The sequence below is a fragment of the Erythrolamprus reginae genome, chromosome 5, assembly GCF_031021105.1.
Source record: "Erythrolamprus reginae isolate rEryReg1 chromosome 5, rEryReg1.hap1, whole genome shotgun sequence".
NCBI lineage: Eukaryota > Metazoa > Chordata > Lepidosauria > Squamata > Dipsadidae > Erythrolamprus > Erythrolamprus reginae.
Genome location: NC_091954.1, coordinates 91,226,416 through 91,239,056, shown reverse-complemented (window position 1 = coordinate 91,239,056; position 12,641 = coordinate 91,226,416). Strand labels below are relative to the sequence as shown.

The 12,641-nt window shown below is 41.6% G+C and overlaps 1 protein-coding gene across 6 annotated transcripts in view; it reads right to left on the bottom strand.

Annotated features, from left to right (window-relative positions):
- Positions 1-9,907: 9,907 nt before the first annotated feature.
- Positions 9,908-12,641, bottom strand: part of ARHGEF26 (Rho guanine nucleotide exchange factor 26) — a 52,760-nt gene continuing 50,026 nt past the window's right edge. For all 6 annotated transcript variants that reach the window (XM_070753478.1, XM_070753479.1, XM_070753482.1 and 3 more), the window contains exons 13-15: positions 12,282-12,349; positions 11,783-11,887; positions 9,908-10,416 (exon numbers count right to left, since the gene is read on the bottom strand). In XM_070753478.1, the coding sequence (XP_070609579.1) occupies positions 10,274-10,416; positions 11,783-11,887; positions 12,282-12,349 (316 nt within the window). In that variant the 3' untranslated portion in view covers positions 9,908-10,273. The remainder of the gene's footprint in view (positions 10,417-11,782; positions 11,888-12,281; positions 12,350-12,641) is intronic.

Below are 12,641 nucleotides of genomic sequence, written 5' to 3'. Positions count from 1 at the left end.
TTAGACAAGGCTTATCACCAAATATTATTTGGACACAGGTGGCGACACTGTCTTCCATCTTGTCCTGTGGGGAAGTTGAATCTCTGGTGCCCTTCCGTCAGTTCAATGGTTCCTAAAAGGGGCTATTAATTTGCATCCTCTGGTGGTTCATTAGTCCCCAACCTGGGACCTCACCAGAGTGCTGGACTTGCTCACCCAGCCTCCTTATGAACTATTACGGTCGGCTAGTCTCCAGCACCTGACTTATAAAGTGGTCTTCCTGGTGGCCATCACCTCATCCAGGAGGATCTTGGAATTTTCTGCTCTGGACATTGGCTATACATCTCTATCTCATCATTTCTATTGGCACCTATGCTTCTTGAGTGGCTACATCGAGTCTGTGTTCTTCGGCTTCATTGTAACTAGGGATTCCAGGCAAAGGAGGAGCCCTCAAATAAAGATTGACAGACTCAGTCCTACAAGCTGAATGGACAAAGTCAACCCATCCTGGATCCTCGGTCCACCCTACGAGAAGGAACGTATCAGGCAAGACCAATGCACCTTCCATTCTACACAGAATGGAACCCGGGATGGAATTGAGTGACTGATTATCCAATGGAAAACATGACTCAATGAATTTGGACTTAATTTGGCAAAAACTAAATACCTGGAATGCAGCAGCTAGACAGGTGGTATAATCAGTTGCTAGTACCCTGCTTGTAAAGGCCTGTGATTTTTGTTATCTTATATCCTGCATCACTGATGGTGACACACTTCTGATGCCTGGGCACAAGTGAATGTTCCTGGATGAAGTGGGGCCAAGTCGCCGGCGTCCTCTACATCTAGAAGATCCTATTGTGCCTTAAAAGTGCTACGCACATGGTTGCCCATCCAGTGGATAGAATTCTGGCCAACAAATAGACACTTACAGGCACTGCACACTATGGAAATATAAACGATCAGATGCTCATGGGGCAAGGGGATTCACCTGACTGGACCATACTGCAAACAAAGACATCTGGAAGGCCTTCAAAATTGCCCCAATTCCAGAAAAAATGAGAGAACTGGTAGTGTGACTGGTAGTGTGGACATGTGGTTAGAGCTGATGTGAAATCAATCGTGAGGTGGCACCTTGCACTCAGCCCAAGGGGAAGCAAAAAACCCTCAATGAAACACACCCGCACACATGCCCCTGTGCAAGATTTTGCTACCTGCACAGGTGTGGGAAGCAAATTTGCGCTTGATCACGCACTCATGCTCCAGAACTGCAGAGCTGAGCACAATTAGCCGTTCCGGCAGCAGCCCATCTCTGCTTACATGGATAAAGGGTCACCACTAAATATTGAGCAGCTAATGCTGCTTTACTAGATAAAGAGCTAAAATAATCTTGGGCAATTTTTACCTTAGCAGAGTTATTGAAGAAATTCTGCTACCATTCTTTTATGCTGTTCGTCCCACTCATAACGCCGGATCATAGAATAAATGTCATTTAGGAACAGATGGAACTTTCCAAAAGCACAAATTATGTTTATTTTGATACTGGCACACCAAAATAAACTTCAACAACGAACCCAGATATGATACAACCCTCTTATGCAAGTCAAATAATACAGGTAATACATGAGATTAGAGATAATAAAGTAAGGAAGCTGAGACTAAAAAGAAAATGGTTTTATTAAGAGAATAGAAACTGAGTACAGTACTAGAATCAATGGTTATTGTCTGATTCTCTCCTATTATCTGACTTCGGCTTCCTCGCTTCCTATTATTCTCATGTGATTCCCTCTTTGTTTTTTAAGCATTTTATGGCTATAGTGACATTTTTTGTTGCTTTTCTAAAGGGGCAAAGAAACGTGATAGTGCTGTTTAAGATCTGTGTGGTCTAGATGATGCATTTTCTCTGTGCAGAAGCATTTTTGCAGCCAGTTCCATTGTAAACAACATGTAACTAAATATTCTGTTTGGAAAACAAGATTTATTTATATACAAAGAGATACATAGATTGAAAATAACCATCTACAGCCCTGAACCAGCTGCCCCAATGCAGTTATCTTTTAAGGCTATGTACATTACATAACTTCCATTATGGTCGATGGGCATAATAAAGATTATTTTGATTGGCTTCTCAAAAATGTCATTGTCATTTTGATGGAAACCTAAATATGACAGTTGCTTTAATGTTCTATTCAGGACCATGTATTAGCATTCATTGTATCAGAAAGGATGTAGAAATTCATTTATGGTCCACTATTATACTTACTATAGAACTTTCATCTAAAGCGGCAGAAATAACTTCATGGATTTTTTTTAGCTGTTTCTTATTAAATCTTTCAGAATTACTAAAATATAAATGCCATGCCTATTTACATAAGCAAATGCACTGCAAATTAATAAATTATGACTATAAATGCAAATTAATTCCTTTGTACATCATGTGATGAAAGTTTCTCCGTACTGAAGGAGCGGGTCCAGCAGTCACATGGGTTGCTCATGTCCAATCCGGTGGAACTGAGCCTAGTGTTAAAAAAGCTTGCTGGATCCGCCCCTTCCCCAGAATTCGCTCAGTTCTCGCATCCTGCGGTTGTATTGTGATAGCTCGTTCAACATTCTAACACCTTCCCTTCGATCTTTCCTTCAAAAGTAGTAAGATTTGATTATACTTATTTGCTTACTTGCCTTAATAGCGCCAGCCGTTTGCGGCTCGGCTTTTTTCCTTTGGGAGAAGTTGCGGTTTCGTTTTCCCTCGGCTGTTCTTGCCGTTTACGATTCCCGCTGCCGCTTGTGGATTCTTTTAATCCTTTGGCCTGGAGGTCCTTGTGCAAGTATTGCTTCATTGATTTATTTATAGTGCTATTGTCAAAGGGCTTAAGAGATACCTCCTGCGGTGCGAGACGCTTGTTTCTAGTCTCCTGGACTTAGTCGATCGCTTCCCCTTTAAGATTTCTGTTACGGAGCGATTTTTTCGGCGCGAAGGCCTTCGCGCCCTTTTTTAACTTAGGCCTCTCGTGTTGGCCTTCTGCCAGCCGCGTAGGCCTTAGTCCACCGCTCGGATCCCGGAGTGGGCTTTGGGACGCTCAGGCTTAATTCTCCACCGGCTAAGCCTCCAACCAGAGTGCCTTGGTTACTTTAGTTAAAGTTTAGTTTAGTTTAGTTAAAGTTTAGGGAGGCTGGCCACGCTGTATTTGGGGACACGAACTCTGGGTTTGCCCAGATTGCCCTCAAGTCTCAGCAGCTCCGAGGCCTAGGAGCAGGATCCATTCCTCTTGGGAACTCCTTGAAATTCTTCTCCCTAATCATCCAGTTTATTTGGCTCAGCCTTGTCTTCTGTTAATTGTCAGACTATGGCTACTTTTCCCAAGAGAGGCACCACTCAAGGTCCCAGAGAGGCCAGGCCTACAGGCGATGAGATTACCAGTATCCCCCAGGCCTCGACCTCCTCTTCTTCAGGGGCCCGCCCCTTGACTAAAGTCACCAGGGCTGAGAAGAGAAGGGACCAAGCCCTACAAGGAAGTTTAAGATGCACTCCTTATCATCCATTTTGGCCGCCATCCACCCAGGAGATTTCATGGTTTCTTTAGACCTCACTGAGGCCTACCTCCATATTCCTATAGCCAAATGCCACAGAAAATTTTTACGTTTTTCTTTCCAGGGCAGGCATTTCCAGTATAGGGCGATGCCATTTGGCCTTTCCTCGGCCCCTAGGGTCTTTACAAAACTCTTGGGGTCTCTGGCGGCCTATATCCGGGCGTCACCCATCCACATTTTATGTTACCTTGATGATATTTTGGTTCATGGGAATTCCCTAGAGAAAGTGAAAGTAGACCTTTCTGTCACCATGTCGGTTCTACAGGACCATGGTTTTTCCATCAACTTTGACAAAAGTCACCTCCAACCTTCCACATCCATTTTACACCTGGGATCCATTATAAATTCAGAATCTTCCCAGGTCTTTCTCTCTCCTGAGAGAAAAACCAGTATAGGGGAGTTAATTTCACGCATTTTATCTCAACCTTCAGTTTCCATAGTAACCCTGTCTTCCCTTTTGGGGAAGATGGTGTCATGCATAGGCATCATTCCTTGGGCTCGCCTTCATGCTAGGGAACTACAGTGGCTCCTATTACCCTTTCAGAGATCGGGGCACAGCAACTCAAGTCGTCGCATTGTCATCCCACCAATTGTTCGCAGATCCTTCAAGTGGTGGAAGTCTCCAGCCATGGACAAAGGATCCCCTTTCAGGTGCCCGGATCAATTTGTCATCACCACAGACGCCAGTCTATCGGGATGGGGCGCCCACGCCCAGGGGATGATAGCCCAGGGCACGTGGTCCCCGGAGGAAGCTTCCAAGCCAATCAATTGGCTAGAGTTAAGAGCCGTATCCCTGGCTCTGAAGCAATTCTCTCCTCGCATCCCCAACCGGCACGTTCTCATTCTCACCGACAACATTGCCACAAAAAGCCATATCTGCAGACAGGGGGGCACGAGATCCAAGGCCCTCATGAGGGAGGCCCTCAAGTTAGGCCTTTGGGCAGAAAAACACCTTCGGTCGCTCCTAGCCGACCACATCTCGAGGAGCCTCAACGTCCAGGCGGATTGGCTATCTCGAGCAACGATAGACCCAGGAGAGTGGAATCTCCATCAAGACCTGTTCCATCAAATCAGCCTCAGATTCGGCCTACCAGTCCTGGATCTCTTCGCGACCAATGCGAACGCCCAACTCCCTCGCTTTTTTTCCAGATTTCCATCCCCGGGAGCAGAAGCAATCAATGCCCTCCGGAGCCCATGGCCTCCAGGACTACTATACGCATTCCCTCCAATTCCAATTCTCCCGGACGTGATTCACAAGGTCCTCACCGAGAGGGCCCGAGTAATCCTAATCGCCCCTCATTGGCCCCGCCGGCCCTGGTTCGCCGATCTCCAACAGTTGTCCGTCCAGGACCCTTGGCGACTCCCCGTTTCGGGGGATATGCTACGGCAGGGGGCCTCATTCCATCCAGACCCGGAGTGGTTCCACCTCACCGCCTGGCTGTTATCAGGAGAGACTTAGAACTACGTGGCCACGACCCCGACACAGTGGAGGTCATTTTAAAGGCCAGAAGGGGTTCGACCAATCGAATCTACGACCATACATGGTCCAAGTTTCACCAGTGGTGTCTACAGGAGGGCCTCTCTCCCCTGTGCATCCCCATACACAGGATCATTTCCTTCCTTATGCAAGGTTTCCATCAAGGCCTCTCCACCAGCACCCTCCGGCGTCATCTGGCGGCCATTTCCTCTGTCCTAGCGGGGCCCCGCAGACAGCCTCTCCGTTCCTTTCCAGAGGTGCAGGAATTCCTCAAGGGTATAGCCAACCTCAGACCTTCCAAGGTCCACAGGTATCCATCCTGGGATTTGCCACGGGTTCTCCATTCCCTCACGCAGGCACCCTACGAACCCCTAAAATCGGCGTCCCTCAGGTACCTATCCTTTAAAGTAGCATTCCTGGTGGCAATTACCTCTGCCCGACGCATTTCGGAGCTGGCTGCCCTCTCAATCAGGCAGGACCTCTGCCAATTTCATCAAGACAAGGTAGTCTTACGACTGGACCCCACCTTCTTACCCAAGGTCAGTTCCATGTTCCACAGATCCCAGGATATTGTCTTACCTTCCTTCTGCCTCCAACGAGACCATCCCTTGGCAATTAGATGGCACACCCTGGATCTCATTAGAGCGCTGAGGATCTATATCCAACGCACAGGACCCTTTCGGAGGTCAGAAGCACTTTTTATAGCCTATCACCCCAGAGTCATGAGTGCCAAAGTGTCTTCAACAGTGATAGGCCGTTGGATCAGAGGGACTATATCTAAGGCCTACGAGTCGGCCTCCCTTTCAGTTCCAAGGAACATCACAGCGCATTCCACCAGGAGCGCAGCCACCTCGGCCGCTTGGGCGACTCAAGCCCCGTTGGAGGAGGTCTGCAAAGCAGCCACTTGGGCCTCGCCAAATTCCTTCATCAGGCACTACAAAATTGACTCTTACGCCTCAGCGGACGCTGCCTTCGGCAGAAGGGTACTCCAATCCGTTATCTCTCACGATAGCAATCTAATCCCACCCTAGGGACCATCTATTGGGTATGTCCCATGTGACTGCTGGACCCGCTCCTTCAGTACGGAGAATAGGCGTTGATTGCTTACCTGAACGCCTCTTCTCGTACGGTGAGCGGGTACAGCAGTCACTTCCCGCCCTTGTATGTGTCTTCTTTACCTTCCTATAACCTTTTTTCCTCTAACAATAAGAGTTGAACACTAAAGAGCTTCACATCTGAGCCTAGTCTACGGATTCGCGAATTCTGGGGAAGGGGCGGATCCAGCAAGCTTTTTTAACACTAGGCTCAGTTCCACCGGATTGGACATGAGCAACCCATGTGACTGCTGTACCCGCTCACCGTACGAGAAGAGGCGTTCAGGTAAGCAATCAACGCCTAATTTCATCACATAATGAAAAGGAAGGGGTAAAGGAAGACTATACTTTTCACAATCCAATATTCTACTTTGATGAAAAGGTAATTGCTAAAAGCAACTTGAAATCAATGATATAAAATTAACACAGTATATATGAACTCAAGTCATGTCGTAGAGCATGTAGAAAGAGCAATTTTAAAGCACTGCTACAATTCTTAACCCATTTAAAATAATGTATGGGATTGTTTACCCTTTAATTGGAAAGTTTCCATGACACGGGTATGATTGAATAGTTAAATGATTTTTAAAAAATTAATTACCGGTACTGTATTTTGAAAGAAAAATTGGTGGTTTGGGGATGGGAAAAAACTAATTAAAACATTTTTTTTTTAAATGAAATGCCAGTAAACTTACCATCTTCTATTACACACCAATGATAAATGTTTGCTTTGTATACACTGAAAATATACAGTATTATATTCTGTTTATCTACTCCCATTCATTCTTCCCCTCCCCAAACCTCAAATGTTCATTGCAATGTTGCTTTTATTGTGATAAAATCCCCAAATATTTTCTAGTCCACTTAATATGCATAATGTGGTCACCAGGAGTATCTCCTGCAATACTATTTGTACCACCACAACTTAGATAACTTCTCAGTGCAGTTCTCATTTCACACTACAGTAGAAGAATTTGGGGTACGCAGAACACCACAGATGTCAGGGTATTGGTGGGTGGTACAAAGTCCTTTGTCTAAATAACTTGGGAGTAAATTTAGCAACCATGTTTACATATTTGTTGGCATCCTCGTCTATAAGAGTGCATTGTACTCTTATAGACCAAACTGCCTGCCTTTTTGTATGAATTATTGTATGCATTCATTCCATCACAAAGCAGCAAAAGAAACTTCTGCAGAATGATGCTTAGTGCAGCCTTAAGCAGAATAGAGGAACATCTGATGGACTTCAAGTATTAAACATGATTTGAGTTGCCAGTACCAGAATAAGACTATGTTGCTTTTGCTGGCAGAAGTTTTCTCAGAGGACTTCTGGGTGGTCTAATAACTCATTCCAAGCTGAAACTGTTCAGTCTGAATATCATGACAAGGGAGCTATTTTTTCCCCTGTTACTACCAAGTTACTGATATAATGGCATCTTCATCCCTTGTACTTGGTGGTGGGTCAAGAGGGGAGAATTGCTACATCTTTGACAAAACAACAAAGGCAAGCAGGAAAAGGAAATTAATGGGGTTTAAAAAATAAAGCCATTTTTTTTTACCAATTCAAGGGACTTGTCCTGATTCAACAGTTAATGAAGAAGAAACACACATGTAAAACATGTAAAATAGTTTGCCCATAAACTTACATATCTTAAAATTTAACCCATGATGGCGCAGTAGATAGAATGCAGTGTTGCAGGCTAATTCTACTGACAGCCGGCAAGTCAATTCTCACTGGCTCAACGTTGACTCAGCCTTCCATCCTTCCGAGGTTGGTAAAATGAGGACCCACTGTTGGAGGCAATATGCTGACTCTGTAAACTACTTAGGGAGGCCTGTAAAGCACATATAAGCAGTATATAAAGTCTAAGTGTTACTGTGAGCCCTACTTTTTTATGGCATGGTTACCATAATCCAGATGGCCAGTAGATGACCAGATGGCAGTGAAGAGCTAAGTAAATTCTCTTTCTCTCTTCACACCATCTGCTATCATGGAATGGCCACCTGAACCCAAATATTTAGTTATTGTAGCTCACTGAAGTTTAAGCCTTGTATAGTAGCATTTTTGCTGGTGGTTGCCAGTTGATTGCATTTTTTTAAAAGTCTTACCTTAACCTTGATTAAACAAACTAACTTCATATTCCTTCCTTTTAATTTTACCAGTCTTTATCTTTCACTCAATCAATTACAATTGTAGATTTGATTTCAATTCTTTTTCCAGGTCAGGATTTCTTCAAGGTGTTAAAAACCTTCTTTTGTAGATCAAATTAGAAAACATTGTCCAATCGTTCTTTTGGTTTATTATTTGTAAATCTTACCATTTTATTATCTTATCATTTTTAAAGTTTAAAAAAGTTTTAAAACATTTTCATTTTTAAAACTTCAACCAGTTTCTTTTATATCCCCAAATCATTTTCTTAACCTGTCATCTATTGATTTGCATATCTATTCCTTCCTTAACATCTTTTAGACATTGCCTGTCCATAGAAACAGATGTCAATATTATTGATATTGTAGTTACTAACATCTGGCTCCACTCTTCAGAGCTTTAATATTTTGTATCACTTTGTAAGTCTCAGTACTGACATCAGTCTGGTATTTTTGTTTCTTTTTGCTTACAATCTGTAGTTTTCTGTTCTGTCCAATTTCTAAAAATTGCTATCACATGAAATTTCTATAAGTTTTTTCCCATAAGTTGTTTTTTATACTTAATTTCAAGTTTTATAGTAAAAATGAACACTCCAAATTGATCTATCCATAAATCCATTTATAATTTTCTTAAACTAAAATATTATTTATCTTTTTGCTGTTTATTTCAAATTATTTTAAGTCCTTAGGTTTGTAATTAAAAATTGTAATTTTTTTCAGAATTGACTATAAATTTGCCCAGCGAAGACTGTTCAATCTTCTTGTTCCAAAAATCAAAACTAAGGTGGCTAATAGGTAATCTGCAAAAATAATTAGAAAGTGATGTTTGTGAACTCATTCTTCTTAAAAGGTTCCATTGTAGTTCTGAGTAAGTTGAGTCTCATGACAATCAAACCTGTGAGGACCACTGTCTGTCAGCCCTGGAGGCCATCTTTTACTTTGGATCTTCAGGGCTGCCACACTTGGTGAATGGACATGCTGTGGGAAATGAGATGAGGGTGGATGGAGACAGGGTGAGGTGTATAGCTATACACCTGCACCTGGAGAGCCAAGACTGGGAAGCAACTCCAGTTGGGACAGGGACATGATTGGACCGTGATGGTGAAGGGAAAGAACCTTGATTTTGATTTGAGTGGGGAAAACCCGGAGACCTTTCAGTTTCAGGTTTTTCCAAGATGTACCAATATGACATCATAAATAAAATGGAACATTGAGAATGTCTGCACTGGAGTTTTACTTCTACTAGGGCTGTTATTTGGAACCCTGACATTGTCTCATGAGGAGCAACCATTCTGAGCACACATGGGCAATTTCCCATCTTCTCCTTATCTGGAGATTGGATGCATGGAATCAGTCTACTCACCATTCCTTCGCCTTTGCTATGGTTATAATCCCTGTGTCTTCATTCATCTTATGCCCCCAATTAGTATCACAGTGTATGCTATGAAATCAGTTGTGTTTCAGTTCAACTGAATTCAGTTGGAAGAGCGATAGTCAATGTTCATGGGTCTCAGCAGCCTTTCTTATACCTCAAAATATACCAATAGCTAGTTCAATCATGTGCACCACAGCAGCTGCAACCATAACAGCAGGTTGATCCAATTCAAAATGTTGATTGTGGAAGTGAAAGTGATGAAAACTGTTTATTAAATTAAAATAGAAGATGAAATGATGGACTACAGAACTAGTTTTTATAACAAAGGTATATTAGATATAAGATACAGGAATATTTTTTAAAAACTGTAAATAGGAATGCTATCAAACATATGCTATCAATAAATCAACATTTATTTTTATAAAAATTTAAAAACAAAGTTTATTGTGTAGAAATTGATCCTGACGAACCCTTATTTACCTTGAATTGAGTTAATTTCTTCCGTTCTTAAAAATCTATCTTCATACATCTGATCAGCTACCAACATAAAATGGAGGGGACCAAAATGCCATTGACTTTAGTGCAAATTATAGAGTACATGTGTTATAGAGAACTTTATACATTAGTTTCTAGGCCTAGCAAACGTCCCATTCTTTCCATATTTTTATCAATTGTGGCTTGACATGTGATCTCCTTGGCACATTCCATTGGAAACCAGCCTCTTTCTCCATCACGTAGTCGCTCTCCTTCATACCAACCTGCAATGGAGTGCAAAAGGGATTAAACACATCAAAAGCCACCATAAGGACAAAGAAACCTGTCGGATCCAACGGAGCTCAACTGAGACCATTAATTTATTTAATCTTTGTGTATTACCCTCCAGTAATTAGCGATAATCAATGATTTACTAAAATAAGATAGGCAGCTTGCACCCCCTTGAGCCCCAAGCACATCCAGGACTGCATCAGCTCTACTTTACTTGCACCAATTTTTTTCCCTTCAAGGGAAGGACAATAGAAAAGTAACTGTAGGATAATCACCAGAAACTATAATGATGTCTTTACCTCTCCACCATCTGTCTAGTTAATATTCCTTTGGAGAGAAGATACAGAACTTTTTTTTTTTGTATCAGTGGATAAGGGAAGCAGTGGCTTTGCTTTCCCAAGCAGAGAAAAATGAATGATTTCAAAGAGTAAAGTTTAATGGACATGCTAATATCATTACATTAAACCCTGATCCTCCTTGGACTCTTTTATTAAAAAACTTAAACTTCTTTGGCCTCTGGACATAATTTAATAAAGTTCCCAAAGACTATATTTTGCCTTACATCAAATTAGTTAGAAACCATCAGCTTGTACAGACTGAAACTAGGTAAGCAATGATAAATGCCCTACCAGCGTTTTTTAAAAATACAACAATTACCTTCAACACAATTCCTGAGCAAGTACAAAAGAATGCAGCATAAAAGGCAGCCCTAAGCAACAGAATAGGCCAGAGTAGGGCGTTGGGGGCAGCTGGCAGTAATGAATAGGCGGGTGGCCAAAAAGTAATTGTAAACATGTTCAATGTTTTTAACATTTTAATTATTTAATATGGTAGTTTTATGCTATTAAAAGCCACCTAGAGTTACTTAACAGTGAGATGGGCTGCATATAAACTTAATAAAATGAATAAATGTAGGTGAAACCCAGCAGCACTCGTTTTGATTGTGTGAGCACAGAAGTATTGCAGAACTTTGAGGACCAATTGTAAATCCCTTTGCTCAGTTCTATGGTAACTTGGAATGCTCACTGAACATTAAGCAAGGACCATCTGTGTTATTTTGGCTGCTTTCTAAAGGATAATGATTTACTACCATAGTTGTGAAATACAGAAAAGTGCTACGTAATTAACTTTCAGAACAGCAATACATATAATGTTACCAAAAGCACATATTCCAAATACTCCAAACGGATTGGGGGGGGGGGGCATTTAAAACTGGTTCTTACATATGAAATCTCAAATAAGATATCCTAACTCTGTAAGAATAAATGACAGACAGTAATGTACAATACAAATGCTAAAGACCTTTGCATTTAAAAGAGTTTCACAGCCACTAAACAACTGAAAAAGTCCTTTACTTACCATCTTGGACTTTTTGATCAATAAGAACTACATCAGAAGCCTGCAGGGATAATTCATCAGGTTGCTTGGCAGTGTATGACCTGATAACTTCTACCTGAGTCAATGCTAAGGGAGAAAAATAGTATTTATTGAGTCATATGGTAAATTTCAAAAGCTCAGGAGAATCAAACAGCATACAAAAAGACGCAAGATCAAAAATGTTTAGGTAAATTATTTTTAACTATCAATTACATCCAAAGCTATAGACCAGTAGGGGGCATCCTTGAAATGTTAAGTCTTATTCAATCTCACATGAAAACTAAATGGAAAAAAAAATCAAAGGCAATTAGGTACTTATAATAGTCTCTACTGTCTATTTAGTACTCAAAGTAGACAGATAAATAGGGGGAGGAGGGGGGAGGAACCCACCAGAAACCTATTTAGATTTATTTATTTTTTTAATCAATGGTCTCTGAAGCTCCCATTACAACTCCAAATAATTTTCTCATTCCTTTCTTACTTGTCCTGTCTTTGGTGCTTCTATCGTTGCTTTGTCCAAGTGCAGTAATCCAGCGAGCTCTCTCATTCCTAAAAAAAGGGGGGAAACATTATGGATGTAAGTATCTCCCTCTTTTTCATGGCATGTATATATTTATATTACACACATTTTAAAAGATTGTGTCATGTTCAAGCTTCCCTTTTAAAGTAACATGGGGGAAACCAGTTTTCTCCTGGAGAAAACAAATCATTTAGACCTGTAATTGATTGGAATTTAAAAAGATTGCACTGGTAAAGCCTAGGACAGAAGAGAATGACCCTCCTAATCTTTATGGAACTCTCTTTGACTTTTGATACCATAAATATCTTTATGAACTTTATG